This window comes from Pempheris klunzingeri, chromosome 20 (assembly GCF_042242105.1).
Source record: "Pempheris klunzingeri isolate RE-2024b chromosome 20, fPemKlu1.hap1, whole genome shotgun sequence".
In the NCBI taxonomy this organism is placed as follows: domain Eukaryota; kingdom Metazoa; phylum Chordata; class Actinopteri; order Acropomatiformes; family Pempheridae; genus Pempheris; species Pempheris klunzingeri.
In genome coordinates, this window is record NC_092031.1 from 12,187,035 (window position 1) to 12,204,458 (window position 17,424).

Sequence of the window (17,424 nt, forward strand, 5' to 3'; positions counted from 1 at the left end):
CGGGACGTAAAACCAAAACGATGAAACGAGAGCCACTAAAATGCTGCTTTGAGCTGAAGAGAACAAAGCTGAAGAAAACAAAGGAGCCAGGTAATAATTCTCTGTGGGTTCATCACTAAAGCGAACCTCTTTCACATATAAGTGGTCATGTGATCCACTGTTGGTTATAGCAGCTTTAAATTCAATAACTTATGGTCATTGGTCATCATTACTTTTTTTTTTAAAGTAAAGTTAATGGAAGTCATAGATAGATAATTGCAGCCCTAAATCGCCGTTCAGTCAGTTGTTTTCTTTGTTGTATTAACTGCATTTAGAGCATTTAATCCATTGAACACTGTATATTAACATTCTTAGACACGTTTCATGGACCATACCTGCTTAAGTTAAACTCCCAAGGAAGTCTTGAGTTTAAGGGTCATAAACGGCTAAAAGCCACTAAAGTAATTCATAATTTAACATGTAGAAAAAAATGTAACACTGCAAGATTACATAAAATACATCTTTTCTGTATTGCTCTCTCTCTCTCTCTCTCTCTGCCTTTCCACTCAGTTTTTCTGCTTGTCCATTTCACATGCAACGTCCCTAAAGGGAACTCTCTCTCTTTTGACATTTTAGTTGTTCCCTTTGTCTTGTTCAAGAGTGTTTGACTATTTCTTGTTTTTTTTTTTGGTTTTTTTTTTGCAATCTCAGCCTAAAGTAGCAAAACCTTCAATTACTCTTCAGTGTTTCTCAGAATCTAACGGCAATGATGACAACAGTGATAATGATGGTATAAGTGAAGGCTATTCCTGTAACCCACCCAAGGTTATACTCACACTGCACGCTAAGTGGCTACTTTGGAAGTCTTTGAATGATGGCCACAGTCATTCACCTAAGATAATAGATTAATCACCCGATGCCAGACTGAGCCATTGCTCGGGTTGCCCTTCAGGAGAACGTTATGTATTTCACATCATTTAACTGTCCATTCTTTATGCCTCATTCATGCTCAGATTTCAGATCATCCTTCAATGTCTTCTTATCAATGCTGACTCTGCAGCAGTGGTCGCCCATTTGCTTTGCCCTCTGGGAAAGACTCCACACCCTCAGTCTTACCGGGCGCTGTTCATCATACTAATGCTGATCAAACATCCCCATCAGTCTACCTGGAACAAAAGCACTGCCAATAAAATTCCTTTATTTGTCTTTGTACCTCTGTCAAGGTCACTCACCCTTGACCTTAGGAATGTTAATGTTTCATTGAGCGATCAGCAGCCAGACTGAATGATCACGATCTTGCTCCTCTACATTCAGTCCTTTACGCCAGCTATAGGAGCAGTATTTGGCTTAGTCCTGTCCTTGGTGCCTGAAAGCAGAGGCTAACGCAGTGGTTGTCATGGTGACAGAGAGCCAGGCAGGGCTGTGGTAATACTGTAATGATAAAGCTCTTCTGGATGGTGCCGCAGTAAACACAGCGCCACTAGGGTCCCGTTAAGGAAGAGCACAGCGCACCGCTGTGCATGCAAAAATGCCTGCAGGGCTAATATCAGCTCCGACAATCTCTCCTTGGTTATATCACTTACATTCATGCTCTCCCAACACCTCCTCCTTTCTCCTCCTCTACCTCTTTGTTGCACTCTCACTCTCCGATGCCCCGTTCTCCCCCCTTGATTGGTGAGATTCACGTCATTGTCTTCTCTCCTCCGCTCATCTTTTCATCTCCCATCCCTCATTCCTTCACACTCTCTTCTTCATTCATCCATCGAAACACAATCGATGCTCTCTATCATCAACCTCCTTTCACAGTTTCTCTCTCTCTCTCTAAAAAAGCTCTTTTTCATTTTCTCCTCTCTATCTTTGACTCCCGCTCTTTTAAATTTATGTTGATGATCTTTCCAAACCTAATTTCAGAGTCTAGAGAGTGAGGGAGACTATTGGTCCTTGAAGGTCATTTGGCTGCAGGTGTCACACACGGTAGTTTTACTGTAGGGAATTCAATGCATTAAGCTTCACACCAATATTACAGTGTGCCTCTGAATCGTATATTCAGAGCGTTAACATGGCTGTTCACACCAGAACACACACTCACTCACTCACACACATACCTTCATGTTGCAGTGAGGAGAGGAGATGGAGGGAGAGAACAGAGACAAAGTGCCTGAGGAGATAAATAAGTTTGAAATGACAGATTGCTCCTCCTCCTTTTATCATCTTCCTCCACCTCTTTCTTTCTCTCCGTCTGTCCGCTCATCCCTCTCCATCACCTCAATGCAGTGCTCATGTAGCTACCACTATCTGCGACCAGTGAGGGCACACACACACACACACACACACACACACACACACACCTCTCGTGCCCATAGGCTGTTTGTCTCTCACACATTGTGAGTCATGTCCACACATGCACATACACACTTTTGCCAGGCACTTACCCTGACATATGTATACATGAACACACACAGTCTCATCCACCCCTGCGTGCTACATGCAGGCTTGATGAACATCTTTAAGCACACTTTATAATGTTCAAGCAGCTTCTCTATCACTCGTCACACACAACAGATCTCTGCTTGACATGCTGCTGCATATTTAAACAGGGGTGGCCGCTGTGATGGATTGATCAGTATTGATTTGATGTTCAGATCTACAGTGTAATCCACTGTGCTCTGCCATCCTGAAATACTGTATCGTTTAATTACTGAGACCATGAATGAACCATTGTTTCATCAGCAGCAATACTGTATTGTGGCTTTTAACTATAGCACGGTCAAATTAATTACAGTGCAATAAGTTAAAGCTGCACTTAGCATGTTAATGTTAAGTGCAACCCAGTGTTCATTTGAGCGCTTCACAGACCTGCGTGTATTTCCTTTGCTGAACAGCTGTCACTGATGAGTTTCTCTGTGCGGAGTGTTTCCTCGCTGTCGTTTAGGAACAAGTTTTGTCTTTTAGTCTCAGGTGTTGAGATTGAAATACAGATGTGTCATTTCCTGTGTGTATAAGATTTCCCACCCGACACCAAAGTTTAATTAACATAAGTCTCCGGTGCCTTTGCAATATTCATACTGTAACGGCAAGACAAGAAGTGGTTTGGGTGTGGGAGTATGTCAGGAATGTCTTGATAGTCCTAGGCTGATTGTTTGGAAATTAGTCTGTGTTTATTTTATGTAATTTTCAAAAATGATATAATGATCTGGATAAAATCTCAACACTTTATCCCTGTTGAACCCTTGTATTAGCTGATTTGTGTTTTATCAATTTTCCCATGGTTCTATTACCATGAGCCTGTCTTGGTTGCAAGATCACCTCTTATCTTACAGAATGAAAAAAAACAACGATACCTTTGTGGAAGAGTTTGAACTGTTCAGAAAGCATTTGTCAGTACTACGCTACATTTGGATAAACATGAACATGAGCTGACATGCATTTAAAGTGTCAGCTCAGTCTAAACAAAACCGTTTTTTGGCAGGTTTTTTTCAGTGCACTAACTATTCAGCAGACAAATTTAACAAAACTTTATTTTTTAAAGTCAGATTAACATGAAGACCTTCACTTTCAAGCTCATTACATCACCTCCAACCTCCTCTGTGTTGAAACCTCACATCAGCATTCAGTTTTATTAGGTGCATTTTGCCTAATGATGCTTTGAGTCAAATTCATTCATTCTGATGTTCTGATGTGAGAGGATTCAAAAATGTTCTCACATGTAGAAAAAATAAACACAGAACTGCCACTGTCCCTTTGGTTTGCATGAAGTCGCTTTCATGGCTCAGGCCTGTCATTAGCTATTAGCCTTCAATCTCCTGATAGTGTTCCCTCTTTTTCTTTTCTTCTCGCTCACTTACGCTCATCATTTCTTTTGTGCTTTCTGTCCTCTTCCTTGTCTTTTTGCATGACACAGTCACATCCCCTTGAGATCATCAGAGTGATGAGGTAACTCGGCGAATCTTAACAAAACGTAGCTCAGGATTCTTTTCTCAGTCACTATTTTTCTCACTATTTTGGCATTCGGCCCTCATCTTTCCTCACTTTTATCATGCTCTGTCCTTTCCTCTGGATTGCTTCAACTTTTCCCTTTGTGCTCCTCTACGCATGGATCCACATCGTCTGGTCTCCCTCCCACCTGTCCACCCCCTCCTATGTCTCCACCTGTGTAGCCTACATAGAAGATATGATGTTACTGCAGTTGTGTATGTCTGTGTGTGTGTGTGTCTAAAAGCACAACAGTATGGAAAAACTAACTTTGAGGACAGATCTTATGCTTGTAATCATCCTCAACATTTGAGCCTCCTTACTTTCTACCAGTGCCAGTGCCACTTATCTCCTCAGTCTAACCATTATTACTTTACTTACATCATTTATGTCATCGTAAGAACAGTAACATAAAAAATAAGTGCATAACACTTCAGGGCAAAACTCTCCTCATTGCCCCAATTTGTCCATGTGAAGGCTTTCTGGTGCTCAGCCAATGAGGGAGCATCCTGGGCTGGTCCCGCAGGTGCTATCCTGCTTCCCTGGGACAGGGGCTGGTGTAGGGGTAGAGGTAGGAGAGTGACTGAGAACCTCAGTTTGTGTGCGTGTGTGTGTGTGTTTTCACGATACAGAGAGGGAGAGCACTGCAGCAATCTGAGAAAGTAGGTCAGACACCGACTAGCGAGAAACATAGCAGAGGAGAACAGAGGTAGGAAAAGAGATTGAGAGGGAGAGGGAGAAGAAAAAAGGTAGGAGAGAGTGGGGAGTTGCTTTGGTGGTGGGGGGGTGAGGAAGGCAGGAGATAAAAAAACAGAAAACCTTCAAACAAGTCTGATCATCTAAATTGTCAAACTATTTGGGATACCAAGTGATAATCCTTAAAAATATCTGATGCAAAATATGTCTTTTCCACTGCAAAACAGCAAAACCTTCTAACATAATCATCAATGTTTATTTAACAACCTGAAACTACAGATTGGATATCGACTTATACCACATTCCTGACTTTCCTGGAAGGTCACTTCTTTGGCTAAATGCTTGTCAGCTAATCTCTTCAATAAATACAGTGGCTCAGAGTCTTGAGTCCTCTGCTTAGTCTGTTTGTGTCATGAAGGCACTTAGAGAAAATGTGTGTAAACTCTCATCCAATTTCCTATTCAAAAAAAAAAAAAAAGTGGCGAGAGAGCAGTGAGACCTTTCAGAAAAAATAACCAAAACTGGTTCCCTCCATTTGCTTAGTTATAAGGATGCCTCTTATAAGTATGTTGCTCTTGATATTACATAAGTGCATAATGTCGAAAAATACACGTTGACACACACAATACACTGAGGGCACTCAGGCTTCTTATATATATGGGCTCCACTCAAGTATGAATTACCTTCCTCTTTTGCTCTTCAGGCCATGTCAGTGTTTTATTATTTATTTGATAAAGCACAAAGTATACTGCATCTATAAATACACTGCAGGGCTTGTAGGAATGGGCTGCAACAGGGAAAGACTGTGCAGCAGCCAGGCACACACTGGTGTTATCACGCCACTGTAATTGATTCAGTGACAACTGAATGGGCTACAGTAGAATAATAAGCTTGGGTACATATAGACAGTAAGATCACACAGATGCCCAGTACTAAGAAAATTGCCTTTGAGTGATGAAAAAGCAAGTAAACCCAAAAAATAAATTCTCTGAGAAAACAACAGAGATGCCTGTGGTGGAGCACTGTTATAACTTAGCTTATTTTTCGCTCTAGGTCCAGGAAATTTCTCCTCGCGGACAGAGTTTTACACGCAAACATGGCGCTATAAGACATAATGTAATGTAGAGACAGGGCCACTCGTATTAAGGGTGGTAATATAACACTACCACAATGTGGCCAGGGTTAAAGGCAAATATCAATAGAAACATTTTAATTTGAAACGGGAACTTTGATATTATACAATTACAAATATTTTTCATGCAAACCTCAAGTTCACTTCAAGGACAAAACACGTTTTTGACATAGAATTGTTGATGTCGTCTTGTAACAGCAGGGAAACTTACATTTGTGAAATTAAAAGATTGGGTAACTGAAAACTAGGAGACAAATAGACATTTTGTGTTTGTGCAGTTAATCCAAATACAGCTGAAATTGTATCCATAAAAGACAAAAAAATTCCAGGCAGCAGGTATGATTATGTCTAATCTGAACAGACAACTCAAGCAGGCTAAATTAGGTGATAATGAGGTGATAGGTGATGCTACCTGAAGCTTTCTTGGACCATCAATCAAGTGAAGCAGCAGGAGGTTTTTCTGTGGGCTGCTGTCGTAGAGTCTGCCAGTAAAAGGATGTTGTGAACACGGTAGCGTTCTAAATATTAAAAACAAAACAAAATACCTTACATAAGTCAGCTGTTTGTTTGCAGGACCTGACATCACACTCTGCATCTGTAAAGACATGCATGTTTGCTGGAAAACTGCCTTTCACTTTTACAGCTACACCAAACTCATGCGTTGACTCTTAGAACACAGTGCTCTCTTACAGAGCACCACAAATAAGTCAGTATTTTTCTTTTTCTGTCTAAGATATAGGATTGCATTAAAACATTATAATTTTCTTACTCGCTTTCCTCCGTATGTTGTGGAGATCAGTGTTTTAAAGGGGTCCTCCCAGACTCAAAAATCTATGCCAGAACTCTAAGGTTTTGGCTCAGACCATTTTCTTTGGGTCACATCTCTGGCAGTTACGACTTAAAGTGCTTTACATATCTGAACCCACTACTGTTTGTGACCTGATAATTCATATTTGTTATAAATTAATACGTTTCAAATCCAGTCTTAGAATATTGTAAATGTAAAGCAAAATGTAGTTTCAAACAAAATATAATAATATAATAAATAGTCTTCCAAAATCAAAATAAATTGAACTGTTAATTATTTGATCAATTCATAATCACTGTAAGATTTCCTGATTGCATGATATGACATGAGACTGACAGCAGATCTATTTTTATGGCTTCATTGTTCATCACAGTCATTTATGACTGTCACATATAATTTCATCAGGCCTAATGAGTCTGATTATCCCTCGACTTTGGTCACAACGAGTCAAAGTGTGCCAAGGTCCTTTTCAGGATTTGATTAACTTAAACATTTCAGATATGGGTAAAAAAAAATCCATGGGTTCATTTCTGAATTAGTCCAACATTTTGGACGTGAAGAGCTGTTATTGTAGTTCATTGCTGATGACCGTTGACCAGTGAAAAGTAGTGAGAAGTAGTTTTCTGTACATAACAGTGTTTAGCACTTGTGCATGTGCTTTTTTGCACATACACCAGTTGTTTTTCTCTGCTGTTGGCTTGAGGTTTCAAACTCCACCAATGCTATTGTTTTTTTTTCATGCTTTTCTATGTTCTTGTTGCCTTGCTGAATTTTATTGATTTGCAACTGACACTCTCTCCTTCCCTTTCTGTCTTTTTCTCTGTTTGCTGGTTTCTTTCTCTCTTCTAGTATGTGGCATTTGGCTCCCTATTCTTCATCCTCATCTCCATCTCCACTTTCTGTATGGAGACGCATGAGGCCTTCAACACCATCAAAAACAGGACAGAGATCGTCGCGGTGGGCAACTTGACCCATGAGGAGATTGTGTACGAGGTGGTGACTGACAGCTGGTTGACATACGTGGAGGGCGTGTGCGTCATTTGGTTCACCATTGAGGTCCTGTTACGAGTCACCTTCTGCCCAGACAAGTTGGAATTCTTCAAAAGCACCCTCAACATCATCGACTTTGTCGCCATCCTGCCCTTCTATCTGGAGGTGGGCCTGAGTGGTCTGTCCTCCAAAGCTGCCAAGGATGTCCTGGGGTTCCTCCGTGTTGTCCGATTCGTCCGTATCCTCCGAATCTTCAAGCTGACCCGCCACTTTGTGGGTCTCCGTGTCCTCGGCCACACCCTTCGTGCCAGCACCAATGAATTCCTCCTGCTCATCATCTTCTTAGCCCTTGGTGTCCTCATCTTTGCCACTATGATCTACTATGCTGAGCGAATCGGTGCCGACCCAGACGACCCAACAGCCAGCGCCCACACCAACTTCAAGAACATTCCCATTGGATTTTGGTGGGCTGTTGTGACCATGACCACGCTGGGCTATGGAGATATGTACCCGGAGACGTGGTCAGGGATGCTGGTGGGTGCGCTGTGTGCCTTGGCTGGTGTGCTGACCATTGCTATGCCTGTACCTGTAATTGTCAACAACTTCGGCATGTACTACTCTCTGGCCATGGCCAAGCAAAAGCTGCCCAAAAAGAAGAACAAACATATTCCACGAGCACCACAACCAGGTTCCCCCAACTACTGCAAGCCAGATGCCCTGGCTATGGCTACTGCATCACCGCAAAGGCTCTTGGGAAATGTCCTAGGTGGAGTGATGGGGTCTGGGGGCATAGGGGGTGACTGTCCTCTCGCCCAAGAAGAAATTATAGAGATAAACAGAGGTGAGAGATTTGTTTTTTTCCTGTACTTTGAGAATAAATGTTCTACATCTGGAGAGTATGGAGAAGATATATAATTAACAGTTTTACAATCAAAGTAAATTAACCAAGTAAATGTGACCAGCATGCTAACAGTTTACTAATGGCAGTTTTAGGAAGGTACAGTAATCTTTTCAGAGGTCTGTGAGAGGATTAATGTGCCAAAGTGTTAAGAGAAAGAAGTGGGTGTACTATCAAGAAGTGATGCATAGTTGATTCTGGATCCACCCTGGAGAAATCACTGGCCCATCAGAACTCATGTGTAATTTATGATCAACTGGTAGGTCCACAGTTGCCTTAAGGCACCCATCTGTCAGTGAAAAACAAACACCATGGAAGGAAAATGAACTCAATTATCTATTAAAACAGCTTAATGCATTTCAATTTTGGCTGACTTCACATATTTTCCCTCTGGCATTAACGGTAAAATCAGGAGTAGAGGTAATTTGGCTCATTGTCTGCTCTTTACATGCTGCAGCACCAGGCACCAGTCACATGCAACAATAATGCACCTTTAATGCATTACTTTACTGCCTTAGTCATCAGTGAGCCAGAAAATATTGGTTTCATCAGTGCTTTTACTACATCCCGTCTGCTTGGCTCTCTTCCAGTCTAAAGAGGTTTCTCGTAGGTTGTGTGAGGAGATCTTTTAGCAGGAAGTTGTATTAGTCAAAGTTTTGACAACTGGCTCCGAGACTGCCGTGCAGTATCATCACCACATGCTGCAACACAACACAGAACAACGCACTCACTTATTAGCACATTTTAACATAATGCCTCAGTGAGCGTGTGGGTGACCACTACAACAGTCACTCTCAATCATTAATGAATATTAGTTGCAGCTCGACATGTTAGACAGTTTTACATGGTAGTCCTGGGTACCTTTTCTAATGAATTACACTGTGATTGATGACAGTTTGCAGATCATTTAATCCACATATTGACAACTTATTTCAGCACCAGCCTGTGGCATTTATCATTAAGTATATAGTGATCTCATGGTATTGTGTTTAATTATTTTGCAGCATCATCATTCATTAATCAATCAAACAATAATCCTATGTGTTGTTGAGCTCTGGTGGCTGTTAACTGATCTCAAAATGCCAATCTACAATAGAAAATCTATTGCCTCATTTACTCATATTGAAAATGCTTTCAGACCTAGTGCATATTACTTGTTTTTATTGATCAGGAAGACACACAAGATGCTCTTCTCTGTGGTTTTCACATAATCCTTCTGCATGTGGCTTTGCCCTCCCCCTTTCCCTCCAGATTCCAAGCAGAACGGTGATGCAGCCTCAGCCGCCCTGGCTAACGAGGACTGCCCCACCATCGACCAGGTGCTCAGCCCAGACGAGAGGAGCCCTATTGGGCGAGGGCCTACCCGGGAACGCTACCAGCAGGACCGCGCCTGCTTCCTGCTCAACACTAGGGAATTTCGTGCCACAGATGGGAATGTGCGGAAAGGTACGTTTCACACCAGGAGACGGATACATGCACATCTTACGTAAACAGATCCACACAGCAAAATGCCAGGCATAACACACTGTAAACATATTTTTTTACATACAGTATGTCCAGTGTGCAGCCAATGCAGATAAGCACACATATTTTACTCCATGTTTATAATATCAGATCCAAACACTTAGGAAAGGTGGGTTGGATGAGAGAGCACACATGAACCTGACTTTGGGGGCCTCAGCTAGAGATTGAAGGCTCCAATCACAGCTAGCAAAACACACACACATAAACAGCTTAAACAGTTACGACACATGCACATACACTTAGCTCTTCTGCTCTGCTCTGTTTGTTTCCACCTCTTCACATTCATGTTCTCTGTGTTTCCATCACCGCTTGGTATCATATTTTATTTCTTCTGTCAGACAAGATTTTCTGTCCCTCTACTGCTCTCCTTTTTTCTTTCTCTTTGTCTTCGTCTTCCATCTTTCCATGGTATCTGTGAATTTTGTCCCATAACGTCACATTCATTCATGCTCATAAACGATTTCTGTCTTTCTCTGTCTTCTGGGCTCAGACAGTGGACCATGCATTAATTTACTTCTCGTCACTTCTGTTTCTCCCTCTCTGTTTCTCTCTCTCTTGCCTTGCATCGTCCTTTTTATTTTGCCCTTCCCCCCACCTCCCCCTTCCCTCCTTCCTTCTCCATTATGATTTTCCCTCCCTAACCTGCTGCATTTTCCCTTCTGGTCCCCTCCCTTCTCTGCCCCATCTTAAAACCCATGCACTAATTTTTCCCTTTCTTTTCCTTTGTGCAACACCATAACCCCCCTTTTATTTTTACCCCATGTGCATTATATTCATGCTCATGAAAACCTGACACCTTGATTCATTTACTGCTGCAATCCAACCACCACCACTGCCGCCAACCTGCACCAAAACACTCCCTTACACTCCCTCCAAACTTTCAACACCCCTTGTTGACAACAAACTAGAGGCAGCAGCCCTGGCACCCAGCCCAGACTCCCCTCTGACTGAGGATTGGTATAAGATGGAAGGGTCTCTGTTACAGCAGGACCTCAATGCAAACTCCACCTCCTCCTGGATCAAACCATAGACCAGAGGTAACACTGACTAAGGTTTAAAATAAATGAGCCCACAACTCAACCTACTTTTGACTTAAAACATACAGAAATTTTGATCTGGCTCTCCATGGCGTAGCATGTTTTGCAGTTGCACAAACTAAGCTTCACATATACAGCACTGACTTTAACACAGCTGCACACACACTATGCATGACTTCAGATCACAGATACACCACCATTTCCACAGCGCTGTGTCTACATGTTCAATGGAGTTGGTAATGTCACCCATGAAGAGTCTTCTCTGTGCCTTAAAGTGTGAAAAGTGTGCTGTCAAGTTTTAGGGATTACATGAAGAGATGCAAACAGTTGAGCCAAGGTTAGGTAGTGCTTAAATCTGAATATTAAGGTTTGGGTAGCAGATGTCATTTTTTCGGCTCATCGTCTGATTTGTGAGGTATTTTATCTGATTAACCTAACATCAGCCCAATATCTTACCTGCAAACAAATTTGCTTCATTGTAAGTTTGTGAACTCAGCGATAATCTAAATAAACAATGTACAAAATGTAAAGAAATTAGGAAAGAGAATGGGATTGGTCTGTGGCATAGACCCATGATAAGTATTGTGCACAAATATGTGCATACTTTTGTGTATGTGTCTGTGTGAGAGCTTAAAACTTGCATAAACTCACCAGTGCAAGAGCGCGTCCTTGTGGGCGCGCACATGTGCAAATACATCCGGCAGTTCAACTGAAAATAATACAGTTGTCGTGTCCTGTGTCAATAACTAATAAAAGATACACTGAAGAAGATTGAACGGGAACAGCGGCTCACGTTGTTGTCTGATGTGCCTCTGTGTTGTTGTTGTCTCTCTCTTCAGGTTGTGTCATATCACGCGTGTGTATGTGGGCTTTTTCATTCTTACATGTTATACACTGTGTCTCTGTCCTCTCAATGCCGTCTGAGTGTTGTGTTCGTGGTGTCGTGTGTGGCTTAATTTTGTTTTTCCCTTCTACTGTGTTTATTTGTGTTACTCCCTACCCCACGGACCTCCGCCTTGGCAAACAAAAGCACACACTGCAATTTAGAAAGGTTTTGCCTTACACTATTTTTACAGTTGTATATATATATATATATATATGTGTGTGTAGATAGATAGATATAGATTTAGCAATAGATGTAGATATATGTACATGTATATCATATTTTTGTAAAATCAATTGGGCAGACTCTCCAGCTTCACACATTTGTGACACTGCGTGCAGTGTTGTGCAATGATCAACTTTCCAAGGCCCAAGGTCACTGGGGTCAGCGGAACCATCCAGGTCAAGGGATAGTACCTCTCGAAACATGCCACGCTGAAAACAAGCAAACATTATAAACTCTTGTCGTGCAATGTCTTAACCAAAGCCAGTTATCACGATACTCATTTACAAAATACTGTGTTGTGAGCGTGTAATGGATCTGAAATACTAATCCCTAGACCATGTATCTGTGCTTTCAGTGCCTAGTGTAGTCCAAAGTTCAGGACCTTTTGTATTTGCACTGTGGAGACCTGGATAGAAGCCAAAAGGATCATAGGCTGCACTGGGTGACTGAAACACTGAAACACTTACTGACCAGACAGACAGACAGACAGACAGACAGACAGACAGACAGACAGACAGACAGACAGACAGACAGAAAAATGCTATGACAGATTTGATTGAAAAGTGGCTACATGCTGTCAAAGGTAAGCAAGCCTTGAGCTGTCCAAGCCCTTCACTTAGAGGTCCCTGATATTGCTTCAGTTTTAGTAGTTCTCATGTATAAACTGCAATTTAAGTGCAACAAAAATCCCTCTTTAAAGCAAATCTGGAGTCCATTGAAGAAAACAAGTGCTGGAGTTACTAGAATGACGTTTTAGGGTTTGGACTTCTTACAGGAAATCTGTACAGTGTAATTTATACATTTAGGTCTATATTAATATGTTTAGCCCTCTGGAAAATAGATTGTACTTACAGTACAGCACCACAGAAATTTGATCTGTTTCTTGCCATCTCTGGAACCTGATTCTCTAGCATTTAATAACAAGGTCGTGTGTATACAGCCCTGTTATACACATGCGACCTGTCCAGGGTGTAGCACACCAGTAAATAGATGGCTGCCTAGAAAGTTGTATATGCAGCTGTTCAACATCATTGATCTGTGATTTAGAGCAAGACAAATCAAGACAATGGGAAAAATAGTCCAGTGAGTTCATGGTTTCTGCTGATAACAAACGTTCTCCTTCTTGTTTTTAAAGAGGGATTCTCATGCTGTCTAAAACTCATTCTTGTGTGCTTCACTTGTGATTTATTTCGTCGATAAACGCATAAGATGTCTTTGCCAACTTATTTTATTAGCTTTTCAGTTTCCTCTCTTTGATTGTTGGTCATTTAACCTCCTACGCACCCAATGCGATATGCATGTCTCACTAAGGTCAAACGGTCAATCACCCCTTTGATTGCCCACTCCCAATCACCCCTCTAGACCTTCCTCAAGGATCTCGTTTGTTTCTGTCTCTCTTTCTCTCTCTCTCTCTCTCTCCCTCTCCACTCTCTCTCTCTCCTTTCAGTTCCTCACTGTATGTGTCCGAGTTGTTTTTTTATTTTTTTGTTTTGTGGGTTTTTGTGCTTATTCATGCCGTGTTTCTAACATGGTGTGTACATCTTCTATTAAGTATTTTTGTGTCGTGTTATGTCGTGATTTCGTAGAGATTTGTGTCCACGTGTTGTTGTTTGAATGCTTTATCTTTTCAATGTGCATAGGGTTAAGTTATATTTATTTTGATGTTGTCTGTGGTTATGATCTTGTTTTTTTTTCTTGATGTCTTTGAGTTTTGTACAACTGTGTTGTGTTGTTTGATGTTTTGACCACCCCTATGTTCTTCCTGTGTTCTCCTTTGAGTTTCACCATCACCTATCTGTCTTCTGTGAATTGGAATGGTAACGAAAATTGCCAACAAAACGGTGGAATTAAGTAACATAAAAATGGCACAAATCTCACTGGTTCAGGACATTATCAAGGATTTATTTGGCAAAAAAGCTCATTATTCATTACCAAAGTCAACCAAATCAATACTATATATTTCTAATGCATTCCTCACCCAAGAATAGGGATTATATTTTTGGTTGAATCGCTCGTAAACCGACAGAAGTTCTGTATTGCAGTTTAATAAAATTTGGAGTTTTAGAAAATCTTTTTATAAACAAGTTGTTCTTCATCCACATTTCACCCCACCCATATTCACCCTGTTGTTTACTATTCATACTTATGATATTAATAGGGAATGATTGCTGGTGGAATTTACAGAAAAGTTTACAGGCCACCACAACACATCTGCTGTTTCTACCAATTAGCCATGGTCAATTTTCATGTGACTCAGTATAACAGGTTACAACCAAATAAAACATACTTACTCTAAATTTAACCTCTAAAAGCGTTTGTGTATAAAATAATTTCTGTGAAAACGTGTTTTTTTCGTGGTAACACTTGTCAGTGTCCTCCTGCTTGTCATTGTACTTCTGTAGTCATACACAGTATTTAAAACTTGTTCTACGTTGTCCTGCATGTTCTAATGTGTGAAACAATACCACTGTGTTTCTTAATATGTCACCTCATCCCAACACTCTGCAAATATTCGTTTGTCTGAGCCAGATTTTTACCTTACAAAAGAAATAATAAGTTACATGTATATATATATATATATATGTATGTACATATTATAAATATTTATGTAGATGTATGAGAAGTGTATATATGAAATATTAAACAGATTTGAGCTTTAATGATAACAGCTGATGCATTTAGGTCTGTATGACCTACATACAGCCTACAAGAGGATGCAGGATACAGTTGCGTGTCATCTAGTCTCCCCAAAAGACATCCCAGGTACTGTATGTACTGTATGGACACATTGTGGCTTCAGTGATGGTCATGAAAAGATCAATACATCTAATTATGGGTAACAGGAAATCATGCCATCTTAAACAGGCGATTGATCCATGTAAGAATGATCCAGTATGTGGCCACACCAAGAATAGCATCCAAACAGTCAGCAAATCCTGTGTATCCACAGCAAGCACACACTGATTATTTCTGTGAGGTCGTCAAGTAGTTCCCTGCCTTTTACACTCATGCACACGTGCAAGAATGATCAGTTCAACCTGTATGATTTTATGCGATCATTTCCCTGGTAAAAACAGTCTGGTTAGAATATTTGCAGCTTTTCCTCTCTCTGTTCCTTTGTGTCCTCCCTCTCCATCACCTTCTCCCTCTGTGATTAACATTCATTCTCCATCCCATCCCCAGGCCGCCACTGCAGTGCAAGTGTAACTAAAGACTGACTGTAGGTAGGTACAGACTCCCTCCATAGTGTAAATTAAGTGTGACTTTGGGCAGGAATTATGTCATCAATGGATACGATGACAGCCAGACTCACCATTTCCCCTGACAGACAATCCCTGAGCACAAAATCCCAGTTGATGTTGTTGTAAATACACTACTTAGCACAGTGAGGAGGAGGCCAGCAGACCGTGACAGACTGCAGTGGCTGAGACATGATTAACTTTATAATCATTTCTACTGTAATTTATGAAACCTTTCCTTGTCTTGAGTTTTACCAAGCGATACTTTCATACATCAGCAAAAGAAGACCGATGTACCCATGAGCTTTTGGTTGCAAACCAGCCAGCCAAACTGGTCATTTACATATATCTGAAAATCATCAGAGTCACGTTACCGCCCTGTCTACATGTTTTCTCATCAGTTTCACCTTCATCCAATCAACAGATGAGAACTATTTTTTTCTCTTATCCATATTTAAATCATATCACACTTGACAAGTGTTTTAAATCCTCTCATTTCAGACTAAAAAGAGTCAAATAAAGGACATTTATTTAAAGCAGCAGAGCCGATTTTAAAGTTCGAATTAAATACTGCAAATGTGACCACCCGTACTTTTAGTTGAGTCTTAATTTGGTTGAAGATCGTAACGTATGTGGGATATAGTTTTCGTAGCCTTTTTATCACATGAGTGGTGTGTATTCTATATCCTCTCATTCAGTTTCTCTCCCCTCTGCATGCTGATTTTTGCTCAGCACCAAGAGTAGATATAAAAGCAACTTCTCAGTAGAATCAAAACCTTTTGTTGTAACTTCATATACGGGCTATGCATATACTTCATACACTGTTATTTTTATGAACTCCCATACTTCCCATACTATGCATACTTCAAATCTGTAGGGCATTTGTACTTGTTTATCAAAGGTTTATATATTTATATTAACCTAATACAACTTGTAGCATAGTATTAGAAAAAAAGTCTAAAAACTCTCAGATGGGCTGTTGGGGCATTAATGAACTCTTGAATGGAAGTGTTATATTAATCATTATCATTTTGATTTGCACAATTAATAAAAATGAATTTAGATAAAGTTATCCTTAAGATTTCAGTCCTGGTTGATTTGGTGACACCCGTGGTTGATGAGAAGTTGAGGGTGTCACAGCTTGTTGCTGTAATGCTGAATATGACCGTTGTTTTGTTTCGTAGACGCGTTTTTGATGAATGATCGCAGTTAATGCTAATGTTTCTAGCATGAACCTGCAGCAGTAGGGTGCTCAGTTTGCATTAGAGCAGATTAGCACTGGCACAGTGTCTGAGAGCGAACAGTAAGAGAGGTTGATAGAAATGAGGTAAAATTTAGCTGGATTACAGGCATATATAATTTCCTGAGAATCCCTTGTGCATGTAAAGGCAGCACGAATGGCAGAGTCCGTCACTAACAATGAACCCTACAATACAGAAAGGAAATTACTGAATGTAAATACATTCAATGACCGCTGAAAAGAAATACAGACCATTAATAGTATCAAAACAGTGTCTGATTTCATGAAAATCTTAAGGATTTTAACTTTAACTAGCAATTCAGCTTGGTCAGGTGAAGGTCTGATTCAGCAAACATCACAAATATGGCTGCCATTTGATGCAATCTGACAGTTTGTCATTTGGGTGGTATGAACAAAATACCTTTGGAACTGACCTTGACAAGGAAGCAGCAACACAGATTGGCCAGACAGCCTCTCAGAAATCTCTGTGACATGCAGCAGAAGAAAGCCAGTGAAGATGCATCATCAATATTTTACTGAGTTGCCATCCGACTAATGTGCCTGAGCGAGTCAGAATAAAAAAAGGACTTTTATTTATGGTTGGCTTAAATGGTGCGTAATCCTGAGTGGTGGAGTTTCACCGTATTTTTCCATTTCAGCAGGAAGGCACAAAGGGCGTCATACTGTAGCAATGGGTGTTCTTTATTGTCTGACTGTGGCTTTGTGATGGCTGGAGTTTGACAAAAATAAACACTATAATTTGGTAATTTTGTCACAAACTCTGTTAGCGTTACACTTTCG

The 17,424-nt window shown here is 40.7% G+C and overlaps 1 protein-coding gene across 1 annotated transcript in view; it reads left to right on the forward strand.

Annotated features, from left to right (window-relative positions):
* The window catches only part of LOC139219655 (voltage-gated potassium channel KCNC1-like), a 44,821-nt gene that overhangs the window by 19,419 nt on the left and 7,978 nt on the right, over nt 1-17,424 (forward strand). The window contains exons 3-4 of the mRNA XM_070851588.1: nt 7,437-8,418; nt 9,727-9,921. Of these exons, the coding sequence (XP_070707689.1) occupies nt 7,437-8,418; nt 9,727-9,921 (1,177 nt within the window). The remainder of the gene's footprint in view (nt 1-7,436; nt 8,419-9,726; nt 9,922-17,424) is intronic.